At 38.3% G+C, this 26,412-nt stretch overlaps 1 protein-coding gene across 7 annotated transcripts in view; it reads right to left on the minus strand.

The window, feature by feature from the left end:
• Positions 1–1,978: 1,978 nt before the first annotated feature.
• Positions 1,979–26,412, minus strand: part of LUC7L3 (LUC7 like 3 pre-mRNA splicing factor) — a 30,656-nt gene continuing 6,222 nt past the window's right edge. The window contains exons 2-13 of one of the 7 annotated variants that reach the window (XM_027625353.2): positions 20,770–20,836; positions 20,336–20,524; positions 19,622–19,707; positions 17,687–17,726; positions 16,972–17,116; positions 16,535–16,609; positions 15,442–15,546; positions 13,502–13,663; positions 12,846–13,129; positions 11,468–11,628; positions 7,880–8,073; positions 5,844–6,372 (exon numbers count right to left, since the gene is read on the minus strand). In XM_027625353.2, the coding sequence (XP_027481154.1) occupies positions 7,913–8,073; positions 11,468–11,628; positions 12,846–13,129; positions 13,502–13,663; positions 15,442–15,546; positions 16,535–16,609; positions 16,972–17,094 (1,071 nt within the window). In that variant the 5' untranslated portion in view covers positions 17,095–17,116; positions 17,687–17,726; positions 19,622–19,707; positions 20,336–20,524; positions 20,770–20,836 and the 3' untranslated portion in view covers positions 5,844–6,372; positions 7,880–7,912. Of the gene's footprint in view, positions 2,527–5,843; positions 8,074–9,257; positions 9,384–11,467; positions 11,629–12,845; positions 13,130–13,501; positions 13,664–15,441; positions 15,547–16,534; positions 16,610–16,971; positions 17,117–17,686; positions 17,727–19,621; positions 19,708–20,335; positions 20,525–20,769; positions 20,837–26,412 lie in introns of those variants that run through there. The other 6 variants (XR_003525208.2, XM_027625354.1, XR_003525207.2 and 3 more) reach the window with 6 other exon arrangements.

Below are 26,412 nucleotides of genomic sequence, written 5' to 3' on the forward strand. Positions count from 1 at the left end.
CTAGCCTCCTCCTATCACACTACCTAGAATCCTTCTGGGTCAACTCACCCAAACTTAGTTAAGAACTACTCGTACTTTGGAAGCACTCGGTAGGTTGACCTCATTTACCCACCTAACCCCACACACTGTCACTTTTCCCAGCCATTACTCCTGGACTCAAATTCATGGAACTGAGCTGTAGAACACCAGAGCTCCTTCCGCCAAGCAGTGTCTTGTCTCCCCCAGCACATTAATAGGCCACCATGACGCCTCTGAAAATTCTATCCCGGCTTTGATGAAGGGTGGGGGACAAACACTACACTACACTACATTTCACTCATAAAAATGTGAAGGGCGCCTGGGTGGCTCAGGCGATTGAGCATCCAACTCTTTGTTTCGGCTCAGGTCATCTCAGGGTCAAGATCAAGGCCTGCGTCTGCTAGTCCCTCTCCCTCCGCTCCCTGCCCGCCCCCCACCGGCCGCTGGCGAGCGCTCTCAAATATATAATCTTTAAATTTAAAAAAAAATGTGATGAGTACATGAGACTTGAACCTGCAATTTGCTTAGTAGCCATGGACCTCTTTGGGTGGGAGCATGTCTGCTCGAAATTGTAAGCTCAGCATCCACATCACAGGTCTTTAAGAGCCAGCACAGCCCCTATCACAAGCCAATTCCATGCAGCACCGTTCCAGTGCCACAGGACTGGGGAGATGACAGGGGATCAATCCCCAAGGGCCAGTTCCCCTGAGGTAGTCTCAATTTTGTTTTGAATAAGGAAAATTTGGGCAGGAGCTCAGGATTGGCTGTTAATGGCCCCAAATCACCCTTTGTGGGGAAGTGAGGTTTTAGGTGGTATTTTTTGGTGCATATGGTAGAATAAATTTGGAAAAAAATGTTGGGAGGAAAGCTTACACTATGATAACAGAACCTACAGTATGGCCTCATGATTAATTACAGTAATTCAACAAGGGCAGCAATTTATCATGAGACTGTTGAGCAAATTCAATATCCATTCCAATAGTTTGCATGAAAAAATTGTAAAAACTTAATTTCCTATAACATGAATAGTCTTAAGGACGAAGATTAATAAAAACTGAAGCCTCAAGAGTAATTTTCATTGTAATTTATACTTCATGCAGAGATTGTGGAAACTAATTTCTGAGGAAGGTACAATTCCACTGACTTTTATGCCAACTTAACGTCATCTTAAGATTTTTAAGTGGTTGAAACAAATCAGGTACCAGGATGCCTATCCTGAAATGTTCCAGAACACATGTAGTAGGTTAAAACAAAAAGATGGAATGATCTAGAGAATTCTTAGTCGTTCACAACCTAACGTTCATTTATAATGAGGTGACTGGTCACATAGCAGCGCCCCCTTCCATCCCTCAGAGCAGAAATTCTTCCTGTACAGCTCACAGGCCTGACAAACTCCACTAGAAGGTGCTGTTCCTACTTTGCTCACTGATCTATCCGAAGTTATCACAACAGCACCTGGCACACCAGCACTGTGGATACAGGTGAATTTTATGCAACCGCAGGTATATTTCTACTTTCAGTCATTTCCCTTTTAAAGAGTGAAAATCTAACGCTTCATGGTGCCCCTCATAAAAGTATTACAGGCCAAAATGGAACAGTCCCTCTGATTTGACAATCTAGTTTGAACAGGGGAAGCATGTGCTGACCACCAGCCAGCATTGCTCTTCTCACCCAGCAGTTCCCTTTCTGGAAGGGCGTGAATTTGCAAGAAATGTACAGCAGAACAGCAGCAGCAGCTCCCTGGCTGACACCCAAATCCCAAATGAAAAGTATGTAAAGATAAAAGTAAGCGATCACAAAGAAAACATCCACTTAGGCACTGCTTCTAAAGAGCTACAATTAAGGCCCTAAATTTGGCACTCAAGAAACCATACCTTTTATACCTGTCACTACAAGAAGGTAAATTTCATTAAATAACGGTATACTTATGTATCTATTAGTCACTACCTACACCAAGACCTTTTCCCATTTTTTAAATTTAAATTTTATTAAGAAATACCATACATACAAAAGCACATAAACATACAGTTTAAAAAAGAAACCGCCCACCCAGCTTTAGCAACAAAGCATTGTCAGCAGTTCCTCCGAAGGCTGTTCCTTGCCCTCCATGGTCTCCTCTCCCTCCGTCCGTCCATCCCTCTGATGCAAGAGGTAACACTGAATTTCATGTTAATCATTTCCTTGCTTTTCTTTCATTTACCATAGATTTAACAGCTTGATTTTGACCTTCACAGAAATGGAACCATAGTGGATGTATTCTTCTGCAACTTGCTTTTCCAACCACCAAGATCCATCTGTGTTCACACGTGTAGCTGTAGCTCAGTCTAACTTCTGTGCAATTCCACTGTAGGAACAGGCCACGGAATCTATCCAGTGGACTGCTGAAGGACAGGCGGGGTCTTTCCAGTTTTTTGTTTTCCTTTTCTTCCTATTACAAACAACGCTGTTATGACATTTTCACATCCGCGTCCTGACACACATGTATAAGAGTTTCTCTAGGGTATGTATCTAGGAGTGCAATAGCCACATGAGAAGTTAGGGCACGGCCATTTATGCCAAACTACTTCCCAAAGCCGCTGCTTCTAAACATTCTTAAATCTGCTGACAACTGAGCTACTTGGGAGGGCTGAGAAGAAACAGATCAACTATGACTCTCAAACTGCATTTTCAAAGTAGGAAATTTAAAAATCTGATACAACAATGAAAAACACATTGACTTCTCTGCTTTGGTTTACTTGAAACGTATTTTTAAAAAACTACATGTTAAAACTTAAAAGGGCAGTCTCCTAGATCTCAAATGTTTCTAAATATACGGAGTGAAAACAGCAAGATTCAAAACATATGGTGTACTTCATATATAAAAAAACGTCTATACATATATGCTTACATCCCCCACCACCCACCTCCCTCCAGAAAGAATAACTGTTAACAGTAGCTCCTGGAGAGGAAGAACAGAGGGACAGGAAAAGGGAGAGAGAGATCACTTAACACTTCTGTTGTTTTTTGAACCATGTACAAGCATTACAATTATAACATAAAATTCTTTAAAAGTAGTCACCTGTGGTTCTTTCATAAACAACTAAAAATCAGTCTGAACTCACACGTGAAAATAGGCCCTGAACGAAGTCCCATCCCACAGAAAATATACACAATTCTCAAGTGTTTTCCTTTTGTTTCATGCACTTTAGAATAATGCTTAAAAATATTCACACAGCCCATCTAAAAGGTATTTTTAAAAGCACAGAATGGATGCAAGCTCAAAACTCCCACCCTACACTGTTCCGTTGTAACATCTCTAGAAACTAATCAGAAGGTGGCTAACAACCTGTATGTAGTCAGTTTTCTCAGGCCTTGGAAATAGGGTGGTTTGTCCTCTGTGACACTAACTATATACTGAAGAAACCAGACAGATTGCCTGCAGGTGTAATGTATAAGGAGAGAAGATAAATATCGAAGCTGAAATATGACTAGTTTATTATAACCTAAAGAAGGCAAGAAATGGGTTTTAATCCAAACTGAAAAATACAGCTGACTCTTGAACATGAATTTGAACTGCATGGGCCCACTTATACAGGGATTTTCTACAGCCAAGTACTATAAATGTATTCTCTCTTAGGATTTTAACTTTTTCTCTAGCTTACTCTATTGTAAGCAAGCATGCAGTATGTAATACATATGCAAAATACGTATTAATTGACTATGTTATAGGTAAGGCTTCTGGTCAACAGTAGGCTTATTAGTTTTGGGGAAGTCAAATATAGGTGGATTTGGCTCAATAGGGGTTGGTGGGGGGAGGCTGGCACCCCTAACCGCCCTGTTTCAGGGTCAACTGTAAATATACTGTGATCTGTCTGAAGGAAAAATGTGTTAACAAAACAGGAGGTGATGCTACGCAGAAGAGAGGATGCCAGAGCAGCAGACTCATTACCTGGTCCCCTTGAGACATACAATGGAAAGTAAGCTACCAGACCAATACTACAGTTGAGGACTCCAGCCAATTAAAAGTTCATCCCATTTATTTTCATTAATGAACTTGCTTAATTTTTTTACTTTTAGAAATACATGCTGAAATATTTACAGATTAAACAGTATGTCTGAGACTTGCTTGAAAATGATAGGCAGGGGATACATACACACATGCACATACACAAATAAGACTGGCCATTGAATCTTACTAGTGGTGAGTTTATTTAATAGAGGCTAATTATACTGTTGTTCTGCATTTATGTAGGTCTTAAGTTTTCCAAAATAAAAAGTTAAAAAAAACCTGATTGCTCTGATCCCATTCCAATCTTACCAAGTAATCTTCTGAGTAATAAAATCTTATGCCCCTCAAAGGCTTTTCACAGAGAAAATACACCTGACCCTCTGACAACTGTTTGTTTGGCCCTCAAGGCAGAAACGTGTATCTCTCATAGTAAATTCAATTAGCACACAGCCTCTATATTGGGTTCTTATGAGCTCGGTAAGAATCATTTCCTCTTGAACCTGGTTAAATTTGGGGTGTTGAGGGCAACCCAACTTGGATCTCCAACTAAAACCAGACCTTAGTCATGGCGACCCTAAGATGCCAGGCCTCTCCCTCAAATCCTACAGAACTTCAATCATGATCAACCCACCGAGGTGTCTGCACAATCATGAAGATGACAACTTTTCCTGAACTTATGTACTGTACCTCACTGACATAAGTTAGCTACTGACTCTAGATGAGGCAGAACAAATCTGGCATTTTAATTCCTTAACAATTCAGTGCCTTAATACTTCAGCAAATTGTTTTCTGTTCTTCTTGATACTGAATAATAGAATATGGTAAACTAGCACTTTAAGTCCTTTTACTCTTACAACCACAATCTTGTCAAACTACACAAAGCCATGCTAGGCTGACCTTGTGTTGGATTGTTTCACATCTCAACTTAATCCTGACAAAGTCAGAGATAACCCATTCACCTCCTGCTGCAATCTCCAGGATCAACTGGTAAGCCAGGAGTGCTCTATGCTACCTCTGAGGTGGTAGTTTTCATTACTTTCCAAAGCTTGGTGGAGGGTATTTTAGTAAATTCTGTGACAGTTCATCATGTCCATTAGAATGAATACAGTGGCATAATAGTGAGGCACTGGACCAAGAGGCAGAGACCCAGGTTCCACGGCCTAGCTCTCTTATCAACATGGAGCATTGTGACCTTGTATAAGTCATTTAACCCAATTACCTGGTTTCACTACCTATAAATGGACAGCAAGATTTGAAAACTATAATTCACAAAGAATTGCTATGATACATGTAACTGGAGATACTTTTATACAGCCGCTAAAGCTGACTATAGATAGAAACATGCTGCCAAATTAGCTGTGTGTGGAAAAAAAAATTACCTGCTTAAGCATTAGTTTTTAAGATAAATCCTTATTATGTGTATTACACACCCCACACACAGAAATGAATACATCTGTAATCTGACAAGACCAGGTTAAAAGAAATCTTGATACAGGATTTAAAACAAAGACCAAAAGCTAGTTAAAAATTCCTGAATGCTCTTCTACATCATTATTTCACTGCTAGAGGATAGTGTTCATCAGAAGGATATTTTGAATTTTCTACTACTAAAGGAATCTCTCAGGGATGTAAAAATATATTCTAGTTCACTGTACACCTTTGCTATTAAAAGCAGAATTCAAATTTATTCATAACCACCCAAAATTGAAGCACCATTATTTAAAACATTTAAACTGCGAAAATTCTATAAAAGTTAGTCTTAAACAGAACAATCAGATAAAACTGTACACCAACACCTCTAGTAACAGTGCACCTCATATTTAAAACAAGGGACTAGTTCAGAGTCAATAACTTTATTAGAAAAAGATTAATACTAAAACTTTTCAATGACAGAGACAATCAAATTTGTAACAGAAAGTCAGAGATACTTTATTTTCACTTCTAAATCCAAAGGCTAGGTATAGCAGAGTTGTAAAAATGGAATCCCACTTAGTCTGATTCACACAAATACTAACGTTTAATCCTGTTTTCAAAGTCCAAGAATGAAAACTTGCAATTAAACACTGAGCAAGCCACATGTTTAGGTGATATTTCTTAAAAAGTCTTAAAGGAAAAAAAATATGATACAGGACCTAAGTATTCAGTGGCATATATATACTATCAACACATGTTCTGAAATCTGGTAAGGTCACATCAGTCCTGAATTAATTTTTAATAAAAAAAAACAAAAAACAAAAAACAAAAAACAACTAACTGAGCATTATACTTTTTCTATGCCACTATAGTTTTCTTTCACCTCATTTTAATGTCGATCTTCACTTTATGCCGTTTTTCAGTTTTCTTCCAAAAATCTTCGAACAGTAGTCCTACAATGCAAAATTTGGGGAAAAATGATAATTAGACAACATGTAAAAGGCAAATTTTTATGACTAAGTGTTGGCCCAGTCACTAACTGCTAATTAATATATGTATATGGAATGTTTGTATTCTTCTTAATTCTCAAGGCATCAGTGTGGACTTAAAGCCTTGTGCCTGTGTATGCTTGCCTATGTGTGAATGGCTCACACACGGAACACTATATTGCTGTCCTAGGAGAAGAAAGACATTGACAAACCAACTAATTGGTACTCCCTTTCATTTATTTATTTTATCCCAAGCCACTAGCCCAAAGAATGAATAGTTTATAGGTTTTAAGAACTCTTATAAAACCTAACTTTTAATAGTTCTTTAAAAACCCAAATTCATTCTATCCGATTCATCAGTTCTTGGTGTTTCAGAGATTGAAGGTATCTGTCCCTGCTACTCACTGCTGCTTTAAACGTTATCAGCCAGTGACTATGCCTACGTACCTATGGCTGACTGCAAATGCTCCTACACCGTAGGAAATATTAAACACATACCTCTTAAAGACTTGAGAATTGCATTGAATGTAACAAGGCGAATAATATGAAGTGTTTATTGTATTTAAAATTCTTTAAAGATATCTAATTCTGGGCACCACTGCATCCCTACATACAGTTGAAAAAAAATTCCATTCTGTTAACATATGATTTATTAAGTTTTCACGCAATACACAAAAAACCCCTCTGTGCTTCTTGTAAAGAACAAAAAAGATACACAACAGTTAAGCGTAAAGATCACAGGCAATAGCATTCAAACATGGATGTGGGTAGAGAAAGGAGTACCTGGCATGAGTACCTGCTTAGTTTGACTGAATCCTTGATTTTTAATTTGGCTTTTCATGGGCCGCTCACAACACCAACGCTGTGTGAGGTATGGTAGTCAGCTGCAATAATTCATAAACCCTACACTTCCATCAATCCAATGCTACTGGCTCTCGAGTTACAGAACAAACTGCATTAGAATGCAAGGCAATAAAGCAAAAAACTAGAAACATCCTTGACAAATAAATACTAGCAGTTTAATTAAAACAAAGTAGTCCAACATGTGCCTCAGAAATATTTAAGTTTTTAAAGCATATGTCTCTGCCAATGTACCAACACAAGATGGACTTAATACCAAAAAGAAAAAAAAAAAACAGTTCAACCTTTTTATTAAAAAAAAGAAAAAAAAAGAAATGACAGCAAAATCCCTAAAAAAAAGGATAATTAACTTTCAATGGCGACTATATTACAAACGTGGGCAATAATTTCCAAAGAGGCACACTAATGGGGGCACGAGTCTGCTACAAAATAGCTGAGACAAAACAATGTACCTCAAAATGTTTTGCAGGACTACACTGTCTTTTCCTTCAGAAGATGCTTTTGTATGTCTTCTTACTCGGCTTAGCTCCATCTTCATCTGTGCATACTTACGCTGCACTGTCAAACAGTAACAAAAAGCCCTAATCAAAGTGAGAAACAATACACTTACCTCTGTCTGATCTGAGGTCTTATCAGATCAGTTTTAATTGGACTGAGTGTCACCTTCAGATTTAATGTCTTCACTGGTCCCATTGACCTCATTCTTAGTATCACTTTCCTTTGATTCAGTGTTTGTGTCTTCACTCTGTTTTTCTCGACTACTGGACTTCACACTACTTTTTTTATCATCAGATCCCCTCTTTTCTGCCATAAAAGAAGACATTGATCGTGGATTTTAAAGTAAAATACAATACATACATGACATTTTGAAAAGTGAAACAACTGAGAGATGAAAAGACAATTATTTCCCACAGACTGCAAGTAACACAGTTTGATGAGTTAGAGGGATAAAATTTATAATTTATGAAGGAGGGAGAGGACCGTACAAGGAATTACGAGAAAGCAAGAGGGGAAAACAGTAGGCATATTCTCTCCAACTAGTGAGAAGCTACTAAGTACGGGCCACTCCAAATCACCACAGGATCTAAGATTTAAGTAAGTTTCATTCTGGGTAAGGAACATCAAAAAGCAACGGGAAAGGTACGAAGATAGTACACAAAAACTGTGTTCACATGAAGTAAATTATGAAGATAAAAAGTAAAAACAGTAACTGCAAAGGGTGAAAAAAGCTGAACACTTAATAGGCATGTTTCTCCAACTACAGATTTTTTTAATGCAAAAGATTACTTACATATGTACATATTTGAATACCTAAGAGGAACAAGCCCAATGAAAGAAAGTAGATCTCAGATCTCAATCCAAGTACTGAACTTTGGTGCTTTGCTAAGAAAAGTAATATATATGCCATCTCAGAGTTGTTTTTCCAAAAGGAGAAAATTAAAATTCAACTCAACTGCGAATTAAGAATGGAAAAAGTAAATCTCAACTTTTTCTCCTGTTTTCCTTGGAAGGGTAAACCTCAGACTAGGGGCAAAAGTGGTACATGGGTCAAGTATATTCCAGCTTTTTTAATTCCAAGTATTGCCTAACAAAAGATTTCTACAGAAAATGTTAATGCAAACTACAAGCTTTGTGGAAAAATTATTTTTCCCCGTAAAACTATGTTAAGAATAGCTGGTCTAGCAGAGTAGTTCATAAGACAGAAAAACATTTTAAGAGAAGCACAACCCTCTACAGATTCTGGACAAAGTTAAGACACAACAGCAAGTAACTGGGAGAGGGATGGTAATGAAAACAAAATATGGCAGTGACAGGGGCACTCATTCAAAGAATGGAACAACTGAAGATCGATCATATGTGAGCATATTCAGTCCATAAGACTTGCAAAATGCACACGAAGCAACGTCCGAGTAGCTGACTGCAGGACTTGCGCCATGTCTGTCCGTCGACTTATGAGAACTGTGCCAGTACAGTGTGCTCTAACTGACCTTGCGGGAAAGTCCTCCCTTTGTGCCTTATGGGCTTCTCCGGTGCACAGGTAGCTTCAATGAAGAAGAGTCGTCTTGTTGCCCCGTAGAGGACTAGTAGTCAGTCCAATAATCTTATCTTCTGCCCTATGTAGATATGGTAGATCTTAATAGTCCTAAGGACATCCACAAAGTGTGGTGGATTTCAGGGCTACGGATTAAAAAAGGAAACTCTCTTGACAAAGAGAGAACCCTAAATCGGTTGTGTTAAGAACTATAGGTCTGTGGAAGAAACCACTTTCCACCGTGGAACTGAAGTGTTTCCACTGCAGCACGCTGAGTAGTGAACTCTGCTTACTCGTGCCATTAAATGCTGTTCCTACTCACAGTTCAGGCCTTCAGTCATCTATATACCTAGGAGTGCCTGAATGGCTACATGGCATTTTCAAAAGCCAATAAATCGTATCACTTCTAGAAGAGATCCCCAAGTTTAAAACAAATCTGTAATGCATCCCCAATCTTTCAAGGTGGACCTGATGCAGAGCTTTCTCTGAATCAAATCTTCTCTCCTTCCTCCATACCTCACCAGGAAAATCCTGTTTGTCCATAATCCAAATACAATGCAGCTTATTTACTTAAGCAAAGTTTTATTAAATTCTCTGATGTCATTATCACAATTAGGATTTTTTATATAGCTAAACAATTCAGGACATCTTTTTGCTCTACCCAGAAATTACACAAACATGTCCTGTTTTTAGTCAGACCATTGCTCATTGTTGATCCCAGACAGTTATGAAGGCTAGCTAGCTTTTGTCCCAAGAACCAATCCAACTATTTTAAGTGACACGAAGTATGATACAGCAAAGAGCTTTAATTCTCAAAGAGAAGTGACTAATTTGATCTCTGACATCCATTATCTGGCTCTCGAGATTGGACTTGTCCCCCCAAAGAGACACTACACAAAAAAAGTCTTGCAAAAAAGGTTGGGTGAAATTTTAAAACTAATATAAAATCAGGCAACGATCCTTTGTAACAACTGCCAGTTGAATCACAGAAGTAATTTCTGAACTTAAAGCTCATGACAGATTTAAAAAATTGTCCTTGTTTCCTACTTTTTAACATTTGCTCCATGTTGTAGGAAAAAACCCAATATATGTAAATATTTTTTAAAAGGTACACCTTTTAAAATGAAAAATGAAAGCCTAAGACCAGAAAATATGTCCATTGTTTGCAGTGCTAGTTCTCTAACTCAGTCTAACAAAACCTGAGTCTGGCCCCCAAAAAACCCACAAAAAACAAACACTACAAAATAGTTCCAAAAAAGAAAAGAAATGAGTGTCAGATAAAAGTCCAGTTTAATAAACTCAAAACACAGCAGCACATATGTTGGGTGATCAAACATGGACACAGACAGGCAGAACAGGATGGAACAAGCAGAGCCAAGAAAATTAGAAATTGGCCCTTGCTCTCATTCCTAAACACCATGCAAAGCAGAACAGCCCAGTCAATACAAAATGAGAGATGCTTGAAGAATCTAAAGAAAATACAGAAAGGAGACCCTGATGATTTAAAAGAATTATCTTTCACTAAAGAATAAGCTAAAAGATGAGAATATCCAGGTGAAAACATGCCAAAGACAAAATGAAAAAGTCCATTAACAGTGCAGTGAATAGTGCATTTCAGCCACTGGAATGCCGCTGAAAACCAACGGGAGAAGTACAGAGGAAAAGAGCATATTGTTTCAATAGAAAACATGGTTAAGACATAGGTAAGGTATTCAACTTCTGTAAACTTAGAAGTTAATTACGCAGGTAAATGAAGGCTGCACATGAGGACCAATGCAACACAGCACACTTACTCTGCAAGACATACTATGGAACACGCAGCAGATAAAAAAAAGTATTGCCAATAAACAAGCTAATAAATTCTACAGCCTAATAACCCTGAGAGGTAATGCAATACTTGGAAGAATCGAGACGATAAACCTTTAGGTGAATAACTGAAGGATGTGGTTTTAACATGTTCTAAGAAAACACCAGGTCAACTGTCATTCTCACAAATCAGAGGAAGAAAGGGGAAAATACTGCTGGTCTACTGAATGGTATTCGCAGTAAGTAAAAAAGAATAGAAACTGAAATGGAACTCTGCCTATGTCCAAAGAAATGTGAGTGGGGAGAAAAGAGTGTGAAAATACTCTCCTATTAATGAATTAAATTCTCACATAAACTAACCTTTCTCCTTGGATTTTCTATCTTGTTCTCTGTCCCGACTTTTGCTCCTGTGCTTATAGGACTTTCGATCCCGGCTTTTTGATCTTCTTCGATCCCGGCTACGAGATCTATGCTTTCTTTCTGATCTATCATGGCTTCGGCTTCTTCGTCGATCTCTACTTCTTCACAATTGAAAACAAAAGGAAAGTAACTTCAGCTGACATTACAATGAGAAAAAAACTTGAAAAATTATACACTGTTCGGGGCGCCTGAGTGGCTCAGTCGTTAAGCCATCTGCCTCTGGCTCAGGTCATGATCCCAGGATCCTGGGATCGAGCCCCGCATCGGGCTCCCTGCTCTGTGGGAAGCCTGCTTCTCCCTCTCCCACTCGCCCTGCTTGTGTTCCCTCTCTTGCTGTGTCTGTCAAATAAATAAATAAAATCTTTAAAAAAAAAAATTATACACTGTTCAACAATTAACAAGATACAAAAGGCAAATGAGTAGAATCCACTAATATCTACAGTAGAAATCTTAAGAACTGGAAATTATTGAAAATCTAACTTCCATTTTTCAAATAGTGCTAAGACAATCAACATGCTTTTTTTTTTTTTTTTTTTTTTGAGAGAGAGAGAGAGGATGAGCGAGCACACACGGGATGGGGGGTGGGGGTGTTTAAGCAGGCTCCATGCCCAGCACAGAACCCAATGCGGGGCTCTATCTCATGACCCTGAGATCATGACCTGAGCTGAAATCAAGATTCGGACACTTAACCAACTGAGCCAACCAGGTGCCCCTATCATCATGCTCTTTAAGACTCCTCTTCGGGGCACCTGGGTGGCTCAGTCATTAGGCGTCCGCCTTCGGCTCAGGTCCTGATCCCAGGGTCCTGGGATCGAGCCCCATATCAGGCTCCCTGCTCAGCGGGCAGCCTGCTTCTCTCTCCCACTCCCCCTGCTTGTGTCCCTCTCTCGCTGTGTCTCTATCAAAATAAAAAAATAAAATATTAAAAAAAAAAGACTCCTCTTAAACAGAAAAACTGTTATCTTTTTTGGTATTTTTAAAGAATTAGTTATGAAACACTTTATATTCTGCATGTCATCCAAAGCAAAAGTAAGTAATTCTACCAAAATAACTTATAATTTAAATGTCTTCTTAAAATCAATGAGAAGAGATGCACTAAAGAGACCATGTAATAACACGGACTTCCTAGGAAGAGTGCCTCAAACCTCCTTAGACTGGTGGGAAATAGCAAAGAAGTTGCCTTTAAGATGGACTGGCTCACTGATTCCACTCTCATAATTCATCTTAGTGCTTGATGATACTTAAGAGCTTCCCAAGGACCAAGGAAATAACACTAGCAATTGCTACTGCATACTGCACGCTGCCTCATGCTATATACCTGCTTCGCCTCCTTTCTCTACTTCGTGATCTTTTGTGGTCCCGAGACCTGCTGCATCTTCGGTCTGAGGTTCGGCTTGAATGCCGACTTCGAGAACGACTTCTCTTTCTTCTTTCTCTGTCTCTAGCCCTTTCTTTCTCTCTTTCTTCCTCTTCTCTCCGTCTTTTCCTTTCTCTTTCTTCTCTTTCTCTCTCCCGTTCTTTTTCTCTTTCTTCCCGTTCTTGCTTCTCCTTTTTTAAACGCTCATCACGATCAGGTTCTTCGGTTCTTTTTCTTAACTTTTCCTAAAAGAAATCAAGTATGATTTTTATAGAACTATACCCTTAAAGACACTATCAAACAAACCTAATATAAAGCATGTGTAGATCAACATATGGAATTTGATGCCCTAAAGGAAAAATGTAGAAATTCCAACACCATGTCTGTATGCAAGGTAGTTACTTGACTAAGTCCTCAGGGATAGTCTTTCTCCCAAATTCCTGGCACAGAAGAGTGAAGAAAATAAAGCCCTTTGACAATTGATGAATAGAAAAATTTTATAGGGATTGTTATAGTTTCAAATAACAAACTATCAAGAAGCTAAATGTGATCAATTTTTACCCATACTAAAATAGAGTATTAGCTGTGGCTAAAGTGCATGCTTGAAAGAAGCTTACTTTTAACTCCTCTACAGTAGCTTTAATTTTGGCATAGCCCATGTGCTGCTTTCCCATCAAATGGTCATCTACCCGGGACTGGGCATCTCCTACTATCAAAAAGGCTCCACACACTTCACAAACTTCCATTTGTTTTTCTTGGGCAGCAAAACTTTCAATTGTCTGAAATGATAAATCAGTTATTATAAGAGTATTTGAGGAAGAGAGAAGAAACAAAATCCAAAAAAAAGTACTTACAATCTAGAATAGTTTTCGAATTTTGTGAATTTCTCCAAAGCCCTAATACTGAACAGCAACTGGTCAACTTTTAGAGTAGGGAAGCAAGGCAACAGCAACCAACTTTCCATATCACAAGGAAGTGACGAGACCCCATCACTCAACTATAACCAAAGAATTGTCCACATTACCTTGAAAAATGTTAACTACCTTCAGAAAGCTACCTATTCTAGTCTGAAATCATTTCTTAGTTTCAACAGGCTAAAGTGTGGCCTCCATATTAAAAATATTTTTCAAGGGGCGTCTGCCTTCGGCTTAGGTCATGATCCCAGGGCCCTGGGATCAAGCCCTGCATTGGGCTCCCTGCTCTGTGGGAGGCCTACTTCTCCCTCTCCCACTCCCCCTGCTTGTGTTCCCTCTCTCACTGTGTCTCTGTCAAATAAATAAAATCTTAAAAAAATATATATGTATGTTTTTTTTTTTCCCCCAAGAGGTGCCTGGCTAGCAAAGTCAGTAGAGCATGTGACTCTTGATCTCAGGTTGAGTTCAAGTCTACAATGGGCATAGAGCATATTTAAAAAAAAAAAAAAATTTTTAACCCTAAAATGCTTAGGGAACTATCTTACTGAGTATAATCTGTACATATCTTATTCAGTATTTGGGAACCAAAGGCCAATTATATTCTACCACCAATATCTAAAACATGGGGGCGCCTGGGTGGCTCAGTTGGTTAAGCAACTGCCTTCAGCTCAGGTCATGATCCTGGAGTCCCAGGATCGAGTCCCACATCAGGTTCCCCACTCAGTGGGGAGTCTGCTTCTCCCTCTGACCCTCTCCCCTCTCATGCTCTCTCTTACTCTTTCTCTCAAATAAATAAAATAAAATCTTAAGAAAAAAAAATCCAAAACATGTATGTCACATTCTCTAATTAATACAAAAAAGTAAAGAGTATACCAATTTTGAGCTAAGGTAAGTATATATGGGGTACTTTATCATAACAAGAAAGTTAAGGGGTGCCTGGGTGGCTCAGTCAGTCATGTCCCAACTTTTGATTTATATGATCTCAGGGTCACAGGATTAAGCCCTACATCGGGCTACCCACTCACTGGGGAATCTGCTTCTTTCCCTCTTTCCCCACTTGCACGCATGTTCTCTTTCTAAAAATAAAAAAATCTATGGGCACCTGGGTGGCTCAGTTAAGCGTCTGCCTTCGGCTCAGGTCATGATCCCAGGGTCCTGGAACTGAGCCCCACTTTGAGCTCCCTGCTCAACAGGAGTCTGCTTCTCCCTCTCCCTCTGCTCCCTCCCTGTCTCAAATAAACAAATAAAATTTAAAAAAAAAATAAATAGTAAGTAAATCTTAAAAAAAAAGGGGGGGGGTAAGTAAAACCCAGGCCCCAATGAATAATCATGATCTAAGGCATGGGCTGACATGCAGAAGCCAGAAGCTTGTTTTTGTAAATAAAGTTTTATTGGAACACAGCCACATCCATTTGTTTATGCATTATCCAAAGCTGCTTTCATAATATAAAGAGAGCTTGGTAGCTGCCAGGGACCTTGTGGCCTGCAAACCTTAAGTATTTACTGTGTACCCTTTAAGATACAGTTTGCAGACTCTTGATTTAGGACATTAGGAAACTGTTTATTAAGATTCTCAAATAGGAATAGGTCCTAGTAATTCACAGTGAACAGCCTGGATAAGTCAAAACGAGGTTGCTACTCACCGAGGTTGTGGACCTAAGCAATTCTCTCTCTTCTTTTAACTGTTCAACTAATTTCATCATCCCCTGGGCTTCTTCTACTTTTCCTTCAGATCCTAATTCTTCAATCTAAGGGGGATTTAAAACAAACAAACAAACAAACAAACAAACTGCCAAGCAGTCAAGATTCCTTTCTAACCAAACTATCCAAGTATTCTTCTGTTCTTCCCTAAGCTTCATTATCATTTCATGGTTGTTTTGGGTCTTTTGTTTGGTTTCATTTACTGAAGCCTCTTTGGGTTAAATTTACCCTATCAATTTTTTTTACAGCATTAATAAAGTATATTTTATTGCATATTTTTAAGGTGCACAATCTGAAAGTTTTGACAACCATGAAACTAACACCTTCACCTAGATAACGAACACATCCATCACCCCAAATTTCCTTTGTAGTACCTCCTCCCCGAACAACCACTGATCTGCTGTCACTATAGATCAGTTTAAATTTTCTAGAATTGTATATAAATGGACTTATGTACTTTTTCTTTTTTTAATCTGGCTTCTTTCACTCAGCCTAATTATCTTAAGATTCACCTACAGTGTTAAATGCAGTTGATTTGTTTTATTACTGAGCAGTACTCTACTGCATGGATACATCACAGCATTTATCCGTTCACCTACTGACAGACGTCTAAGCTAGTTCCAGTTTAGGGATTTTGCCAATTACAAACAAAGCTGCTATGAACACTGGTAATACAACTCTGTAAACATATGCTTTTGTTTCTCTTGGGTCAATATCTAGGACTGGAATGACTCACAGTGGATCTTTAACTTTTTAAGAAACCTACGATTTTCCAAAGTGGTTATAATTTTACATCCCACCAGCAGTGTAGGATAGTTCCAGTTTTCCCACATCTTCATTAATACTTGGTATGGTCTTTTTAATTTTAGCCATTCTGACAGATGTACAATAAATATCTCATTGTGGTTTTAATTTATAGTTCCCTAATGATTAACAACTTTGAGCACCTTTACATATATGTATTTGCCACCCTTTTATCTTCTTTGGTTAAGTGTCTACTCCAAGTATTTCGTTATTAATGTACACAATTCTTACCTGCTGTAGGAGTACATCAATTTTATCTGTTAGAACCTGAATTTTTTCTTCATTTTTGCCTGTTGGGCCAGCTGCCTATTGAAGAGATAATAAAATGTATTATCAGTAAGTAAAAAACAAATATTCAAGCACTCACATACATAATATTTGTATTTAACAGTTAAATGTTGAGTTACAAGGATAGTAACTCAATTACCTTCAATTCTTGCTACCTAATTACATATTTGGTCAGTTACTGACAACTAGGAGAAAAATCTTAATGAGGAGCAAAATGAGTATTACTGATAAAGACTGAAAAAAATTAATGCCTTTTAAGTTTATGTCATTCTAAGAGAACACAATGAACTTGACCACAAATTTTCATACTAGGGAGATCTCTGGGTCTCCAGAGAACAAGGACACACTTTACAAAGACTACAAATTAATTTCATACTCACCCCAGAGGACTGCTGGTTTTGAGATAATGCCAAACGAGCATGGCCTCGTCTAATTCTACGTTCTACTTCTGCAAGTAAGCTCTGTAGGTATCGCAGAAAATCTCTCTCATAGCCAACCTTCATAAAACGAGAACTCTTTTCATACCTGGTTAAGAATAAAAATTAATAAGCATTACTTTCTTTCCAAATCTTTATCCATTACAACTCACATATTCTATCTTAACTAATCTTATAGATTGTTGCATTTACTCTGAAGAGTAAACTGGGTATGTAAGAAGTCAATTTCTAGTCTCTCATCCGGGTAAAGGGAAGACAAGTACTTAACATTATGTTTGCTTAAGAGAACCACCCAGGCGCCCAAAAGCATGGACTTTACAATAGGGCAAAGCTAGGTGCTTGAACGCCGGCTCTACCACAATATTGGATCTGTGACCCTGGCCCCAGGACAAGTCTCATTTATAAAACCAGGACTGTTAAAAAACAAACGATACAGAAAAAAAGCTAAGGATTCAATAGTATTTACGCATAGAATACACACTCCTATATGGTGGCTGATCGTATCATTTTTGTGGCTATGACTTTCTACCATCCCACCTAATGAATAGAACCCCAACAAGACATTCATTTTATACTAATTCTAATTTTCTTCAATCTTTGTCCCCTTTAAACCAAAGAATGACCGAGCAGGTAGAAATGACTGATAAAGGTAACTTACTGTTTTCGAAGGTTTTCATCATGAATTTTTTCACATGGACCTGAAAAAAAAAAAGAGAAATATGTATAAATTGATAACCACCTTTTCTCTTGCCAAATCTAAAAGTAGCTCTTAAAAAAAAAAGGGAAAACAAAACCCATTTTATCACAGAATAGTCTGTACACACCTAAATTGAGCCTAATGAATTACAAAGTAATGTGCCCAAGTAAACACATGAAAATTGTTCTCCTTAATCTTCAAGATCAGTATAATGGAGAGCAACTACATGCTAAGAAAAGAGAAGAAAAAAGAAGAGTTGGAGGAAAGAGAAACTGTACCCAGTGCCACCCAAGAAAACCATAATGAAGGCGAACCACTGGTCTACCCCTCATCTTTTACTAATTTGGGGGACCTGCAGATGAAGCCAGAATGTAAGAACGCTCAAGTCCTACTCCTTCCTACCTCCAGAAGGCAGCTGATTCAACCGTGTCACCTATGCCTTCTGGAATTTATTTCCGTATTTCTAAACTATTTTGCTTTTTCTTAGTTTACCTTAGACATCAAAATTTTAGATCAAAAGAATTTTAAGTTAAATAAACACTTTATATTTTGACTATGCAAGTACTGTTACCTGCTGAGCCTAACAAAAGGGGCATTATGACGACTTAGGATATACTTCACATTTCTGTTGGAATTCTTTTCATTTGTTTAGATTTCTGTATTTCTGAACTCTTCTCAAACACTTTAAGTCAGCTACAGAAATTCTTTCAAGATTCCAAATCTATCAGATAATCAGCTTCAGTTTTGCCCCCGAGCTTTCTGTTCTGCTTCAATCTGGGCTGCTTATTTTCTAAGCTCACTAATAAAGAGTTGTCATCCTGAGAGGTTCCTTTTCTGGTCTGGATCGGATGCAGTTTACTGGATCTCTTGTTTTTCACCTTGATTTTATACCCATGTGTTGGTGGAGTTTCCAAAGAATCGTGGAGATCAATTTGTTGAGATCTTGCATGTCTGAAAATGTCTTTTTTTCACTCTCATACTTTGAAGTTTGGCTATATAGCTAACCTAGGAAAAATATTTTTTCACTCAGAATCCTGAGGGTGTTTCTCCAGAGTCTTCAAGCTTCTGGTGTTGTTACTGACAAATCTGGGGCCATTCTGATTCATGATCCTGTGTGCCCCTGCCCCACTCCCACCATTCTGAAATTTCAGTGGTGTGCCTCTGAACGGATCTTTTCTCATCCAGTGTGCTGAGCATTTGAAGGATGCACTCAATCTGTAAGACGACCGCCCTTCAGTAGTGCAAAAATCTTTGATTTCCGCCCTTCTGCTTTCTCTAGAACTCCTTAGTACTGTATTGATACCATTTTTTCAAATTTTATTAATCTTTTCTGTCCAATCACCCAACATTCCAGCAAATTTCCTTGGTTTTATTCTCAAACCTTAACCCTGATTTTATTTCAGATTTCTTCAGTCCCAATTTCCAAGAGCTCTTTTTTGGTTTTTCAAAAGTCCCCTTTTTATATAGTACCCTATCCCTGATATCCTCTCTCATTTCTCTGAGGATACTAAATTTAGTTAAGACTTTTAGTATTTTAGGGCACCTGGATGATTCAGTGGATAGAACATGCAACTCCTGATCTCAGGGTTGGGAGTTCCCCCATTGGGTATAGAGCTTCCTACTTCAAACAACAACAACAAAGTATCTTTTCTTCTGCTTTCGCCATTATCTCTAATTCCACTAAACTCCCCCCCACCCCCCGCCCTGCTGGTTTTGGTTAATCTATCATGTTGAAGGTTCTCCTCACGTGTCTAACTGGTATTCCTTGGCTGGCAAAACACTTCCAAAATCTAACTGGAAGTTGGTATGCACAGGCAGGGTTTGTCAACGAATGGGCTTTACCACAGGAAAACCAGGCAGCAAAATTCTTTTAGGAGATTCCCCAAGGGTCAGTACCTGTAGATCACTTCTCTGGAACTGTTCACTTTCTCTAAAGAATCCTCTTCTCTTCTGCCTGGGGAAAAACATCTGGCTGTATCCTTCTAGGAACAGGGCAGAGGAAGGGAATGGGAAAACCCCACTATTAAGAATATAGACTTAACTCTCTTAATAAGTCTCATTTTTACTCATTACTGCCCTGTGCTGTGTCTGGAATCCCAGTATCTAGATTCGTTCAGCCCTAATGTGCTTCTAAAGCTCTAGGGCAAGCATCATGCTTAAATAATTAACTTCTCTTTTATGTTTCTAGAATGATACTAATTATGTACCATCCTGAAGAAAAGTCACTTTTTTTTTTTTTTTTTTGGCATTATGTGGTTCAGATGGAACTACAGTCTCGTAGGTCCAATTTCTCCAGAAAAGAACCCCCTACTGTCTCCTGGGATACAGGGGTGGGAGACAGAGAATCACCAGATGCACAGGTTTTAAGAGTCCCTCCAGGGACATTTGGCAATGCCTTTTTAGTTGGAGATGTTTCTGGTTTTCACAGTTGAGGGGTGCTACTGGCATCCAGTGGGTAGAGGCCAGGAATGCTACTAAACATCCTACAGTGCACAGGATAGCCCCCAAAAACAAAATTATCCAGCTTAAAATATCAAATGTCACAGTTGAGAGACCCTTAACTAATCTTTCATTTTCAGCCCCATGACTCAACTCTGCCTTCTATGGTACCTGGTGCCTCCAAATGCTCAGCCTGTCCAGGGTTCTGCTGATCAAAACTTCCTTTTAATATCCCCTTCTGCAGGCTTTTAGGGTACAGGTTTCTCTGCCCTGTTGAGTTTGCTGCTACTCTTCCATCCACTTGTCATCTTCCAAAAATTTGTTGGTATCTATAACTGTTATCTCCTCTTCTGTTTATACCTTTTTTTGTTTTTAAATTTTCATTTTAGTGGAGGGTTTTGGGAGGGAGTGGAAATAGACATGTATGTTTACTTAAGCCACCATGTTTTAACTAGACTGGCATTTATTAATATGCTAAAAAATCTAAGCCAGGAAAGAAATTACCTTATCAACAAACTTTAAGAGAAAACTTCTTGGAATTTATGAAGTACCAGTTTTTATTTTAAATCATAATTTGATAAAAGCTACATAGAAAATTCACTTACCAAGATCAGAACGAGTATTGGTGAACAATTCCGCAGGACAAAAACCACAGAGATAATATTTACAAACCTAGTGAAGAAAAACAAAGGTACTTTAAAAAATTGTTCAGCTTTAAAACTATACTGGAAAAGAGTGCCAAATTACTATTTTTCTCATTTCTTAACCTTCATCTTTCAACCAAATGAGAACAATTTTATTTGTTAAACCCACATCAGTTACAGTAGTGACTTTCCAACTCCCAAATTTCAGTAAAAAACGTGCAGGAGAGAGTTACCAGTACTTCCTACTATCTACTTTTAATCACCGCTCTCCCCACATAGCAACAATATGGGAAAGATTTCTAGAAGAACAAATTTTAATTTTATTAAAAAAAAAACAAAAAACTTAAAACTGTTATTATCATTCTAACTTTGTTAAAAAGACCAGAACCAATTTACAGATTAGGATTTGGGAATCACTGTCTAAATTACAAATAACATTCATTTAAAGCGATCTGGATCGGTAGCTTCCCTTAAGAAATCCTTTAACTCTAAATGTACTGGATATTTTCACATACACCAGCACTTTACTGAGCAACTGCTGATGGGCTCCTATGGTATGAACAAAGACTATTACAGGAAACACTTTTAATTCTCTCCATCAGTACTTTAGTAACTCCTTCAGATATATTTCAAGACTGCTCTAGCTGATACTTATTCTATACACTGCAAACCAAAACCTGTTGAGCAATATTCCAAAGTGTCTTTCTTACTTCATTGTTATTGCATAATCAATGTAAAACTAAGACATATGAGAAGAAAACATGTTAAATTTAAGATTGAATGAGAGTTCTTTGTAGATACTTAGGACTGGATGTTAAATCTGCAATCAATTATTTTCTTCCTTAAAAGTCTTTTTTTTTTCCTTTTTTCTTTTTTAAGATTTTATTTATTTATTTGTCAGAGAGTGAGAGACAGCACAGGTAGGGGAATCAGCAGGCAGAGCAGGCAGAGAGATAAGCAGGCTCCCCGCTGAGCAAGGAGGCCGGGCGGGACTCTGGGGTTGATCCCAGGATCCTGGGATCATGACGTGAGCCAAAAGCAGACACTAAACCAACTAAGCCCCCCAGACGTCCCTCAACTTTTAAAAAGCAGTACCTATGAGGCACCTGGCTGGCTTGGTAGAGCATGCAACTCTTAATCTTGAGGTTTTGAGTCTGAGCCCCACGTTGGGAGTAAAGGTTACAAATAATCTGTACACCCATTGTGGAGCTCAAACTCACAACCCTGAGATCAAGAGTCACATGCTCTTACCGAATGAGCCAGCCAGGTACCCCAAAGATCAGCTGTTTCACACTTGAAGTAATATAGTTCCATAAACATTGTCCAGAAGAATTAAGGTCATAAAGAACAATTAAGATTAAAAAATCATAAAGATTTAGTTTTATATCAATATTAACCTGTTATACATAGAGTATCTCTGTATAATTTTCTTTAGAAGTACTGCTAAATACTGGATTTTTAAAATTATTCTTTGCAATTTAAACATTCTTACAAATAAAGTATTAAGAAAACTCCTATATGCTCACAGTTAGTGTTTTTTCAAATTATTTCCAAATTCTCAGTGCTCATGTGATATTTTAAAATGCTATATACTTTTCTAATTATCAAAAAGTCTGATTTGTTTCACTTGGCATCCACAGTAAGTGTATCACAATAAAATACCAATGCCAACACTCAATCTTAAAAATAACTAGGAATCTTTTATTTGAGGGAAGGAGAAGAGAGACAAAGTATGCCATTTATCTTTCAGACCATTAACCCTGGTTCCCAAGGCTCAAAATTTATTTAACAAATTTCCAATAACTGTAATAATTACATAATAGCTTAGTAAGTTATTGGCAGCATTTACATCTAAAAATTGTACAGTTATATAATTTAAAAATAAATTTAGTACGTGGCGCTCATAGATATGAAACTTTACCATTGTGCATCTTACTTTGATTTTATTATTTTTAATATAATTTCTATTTATCATCTTAACTAATAAAACATAAGACTGGGGTGTCTGGGTGGCTCAGTCGTTAAGTGTCTGCCTTCAGCTCAGGTCATGATCCCAGAGTCCTGGGATGGAGCCCCGCCATCGGGCTCCCTGCTTGGCAGGAAGCCTGCTTCTCCGTCTCCCACTCCCCATGCTGTGTTCCCTCTCTCGCTGTGTCTCTCTCTGTCAAATAAATAAATAAAATCTTAAAAAAATAAAACAAAAAACCCCATAACACTACTGTTCCTTTGTTTAAACTGGGTCAATCTCTATGATCCTCAAAAAAGGCTCATCATTAAAACAAAATAGGGGTGGCTGGCTGGCTCTGCCAGTAGAACATGTGACTCCTGATCTCGGTTGTGAGTTTGAGTCCCACATTGGCTGTAGAGGTTACTTAAAAAAAAAAAAAAAAAAAAAAAAAAAAATTCTTTAAAAGAACAAAAGGAATAAACATTTCCATGGTCCCTCTCCTGACTCTAAAACATAAGCCAATACAAACTTTCTCTAAGAAGGAAATCATATAATTCTTTTTGGTAATGAAATATCAATATAGTACTTATTGAATCTTAGTTTTAATAGTATTTTTCACTGAAATCAAACTCACCCAGATCTGAGTTTGGGCTTTACCATATATCGCACGGCTTTCTGTAAGACTGGTGATTACTACTAGCTTCAAGGTTTGTCATAAACTGTTTTATTTTATTTTAAAACTAAAATACTTGTGATTTTCCACAGCTATGTAGTTTTACTCTAAAACCTAAGCCTTATTCATATAAATTAGACTTTCTAAAAAACAGATTCTTGGGGCACCTGGCTGACTCGGTGGAGCACGGGACTCTATATCTCAGGACCATGAGGAGTTCAAGTCCCACGTTAAAAATAAATAAATAAATAGACAAACATAGATTTTAAGTGGTCAAAATTTTAAATGTACTATGTCAGTTTTTAAATAAAATACAATTTCAAAACAGTATTTTCAATTAAAAATAAAATGAACACACTCTCAAATCTAGTATGTACTGCATGGGATTTTAATATAAACTGGCACTTAGGGGGTGCCTGGGTGGCTCACTCGGTTAAGCATCTGCCTTAGGCTCACCTCATGATCTCAGGGTCCTGGGATGGAGCCCAGCATCGGGTCCCCTACTGAACAGTGAGTCTGCTTCTCCCTCTCCCTCTGCCTCCCACCCCCGCTCATTATCTCTCTCAAATAAAAAATATTTTAAATAAATCAATCAATCAAAAAAATAGAGTGGCACTTAGGGGCACCTGGCTGGCTCAGTCAGTGGAGTCTGCAACTCCTTCTTGCCCTTGGGGTGGTGAATTTAAGCCCCACGCTGGGTGTAGATTACTTAAATGAGTTTTTAAAAGAACCTTAAAAATTAAAGTGGCATTTAATTTTAAGTGACATTTTAATTTTAAAAGGTAGAAAATGGCACTTCAACAATCACTTAACACTTAACATGTGCTAAAACAGTGCAGGAAATCCAAGAATGAGTAAGACCCACTCCTCAAGAAGATCACAGTCTAACAGAAGACAGTCAAAAGCAAAAAACAGAGTGTACTAGAATATACATGCAACACTAGATACAGAAGTGATTTTAGTCAGGAATGTCAGGTCATCACAGGTGATGAAGCTTGAACTGGTTCTTAAATTCAGAAGTAGAAAGCCTGCAAGACGTTCTAGGCATAAGGAAAACAACATGTGAAAAAGACCTAACAATATGAAATGGGCTAGTGTAAACAGGTATGCTTGGAGAGAGAATACAGTGCAGTCTGAATCTTGGCTGACACCCACTGTGAACTACAGACTTTAACTCTGCCTTGGTTTCCGCATATAAAAAAAGGAGACACTATTTCACAGTGAGATTTTTTTTTTTTAAGATTTTCTTTCTTTATTTGACAGAGACACAGCGAGAGAGGGAACACAAGCAGGGGGAGTTGGAAGGGGAGGGGGAGAAGCAGGCTTCCCGCCAAGCAGGGAGCCGGATATGGGGCTCAATCCCAGGACCCTGGGACCATGACCTGGGCCAAAGGTAGAAGGTAGACCCGCAGTGACTGAGCCACCCAGGCGCACCCACAGTGAGATTTTAACACTTAAATTATATGTTTGTTACATTGGGTGAGAGGGGCGAATTTGTCTGACTTTTACAATACTAGTTATTTTTTTTTTAAATGGTTTTAGGCACTATGTATGCCAAGTAAGACATGCCTGCCAGTGGGCTAACCAGGTGCTTCTTACAATTCAGTCCAATCATCCCATGTAAGACAAGGGAGAGCAACCACATGACCTGCCCTAAAGGTATCTAGTTATTTACAGAATCCAGATTAGAACCCCCTTTCTTAATCTGGTTCTGTATGTTCTTTCCACTCTTCAACTCTCCTTAAGATACACTGTAACACAATGGCACATCAAAATGTTACTCTACCCATTAATCCCCAGGGACTAAGGATCTTTAAAAATACTATCAGTCTGATAACCAAAGGTGGGAGGGGTAGGTACCAAGACAGTAGGGTGGCCAGAATTATTGTGATTTATCCTCTTGATAAAACTAAGGCAACACGACTGGCCAGAAGAGTTCAATCTCAATATCATCCTTTATTGAAGTCACCACCAGTGAAGAGAAAGCAGAAATACAATCTTGGAAATCTGACTCAAATATTTTAATTGCAAGTTTCTATCATATTAAACAAAGTCAAATTGTCAAAAATTAAAACAATTATCTGACCTGTGATATAGTGCTGGGAAAATGACACTCCAAACAATCCTAGAGGGCTGTGAGACAATTTGGCAGCATCATCAAAATGTAAAACGTGCATTCACCTTAGCCATTATCCTTCTAGGAACCCATCCTACAAGTGACCCAGCTTTGTGTACTAGAATGTTCACTGCAGCTTGGCTGGTAATGGGAAAAGAATTAGATATAATCTATATACCCACTACAGAACAAAAAGTTAAAAAAAATTAAGGTAGATTTATTTTTATTTTTTATTTTATTTTTTTAAAAAGATTTTATTTATTTATTTGAGAGAATGAGAGCGAGCGAGCACATGAGAGGGGGGAAGGTCAGAGGGAGAAGCAGACTCCCCGCTGAGCAGGGAGCCCAATGCGGGACTCGATCCTGGGACTCCAGGATCATGACCTGAGCCGAAGGCAGTCGCTTAACCAACTGAGCCACCCAGGCGCCCCTATCTTTTATTTTTTAAAAGATTTATTTGAGAGAATGTGGGGGCACAAGTGGGGGGTGGGGGCAAAGGAGGAGAGAGAAGCAGGCTCCCTGCTGATCAGGGAGCTCGACGTGGAGCAGGACCCTGGGATCATGACCCACACTGAAGGCAGATGCTTAACTGTCTGAGCCACCCAAACGCCCCTTTATTTTTTTTTTAAGATTTTTTATTTAAAAAAAATTTTTTTAAGATTTTATTTGAGAAAGCCAGCACGTGAGAGAGCACAAGGAGGGAGAGGGGCAGAGGGAGCAGCAGACTCCCCACTGAGCAGGGAGCCTGATGTGGGGCTTCATTCCAGGACCCTGGGATTATGACCTGAGTTGAAGGCAGATGCTTAACTGGCTGAGCGATCCAGGCACCCTTACATTTTTTTTTTTTTATTTTAAAGTAATCTCTAT

Source organism: Zalophus californianus, chromosome 16, assembly GCF_009762305.2.
Source record: "Zalophus californianus isolate mZalCal1 chromosome 16, mZalCal1.pri.v2, whole genome shotgun sequence".
Classification (NCBI taxonomy): domain Eukaryota; kingdom Metazoa; phylum Chordata; class Mammalia; order Carnivora; family Otariidae; genus Zalophus; species Zalophus californianus.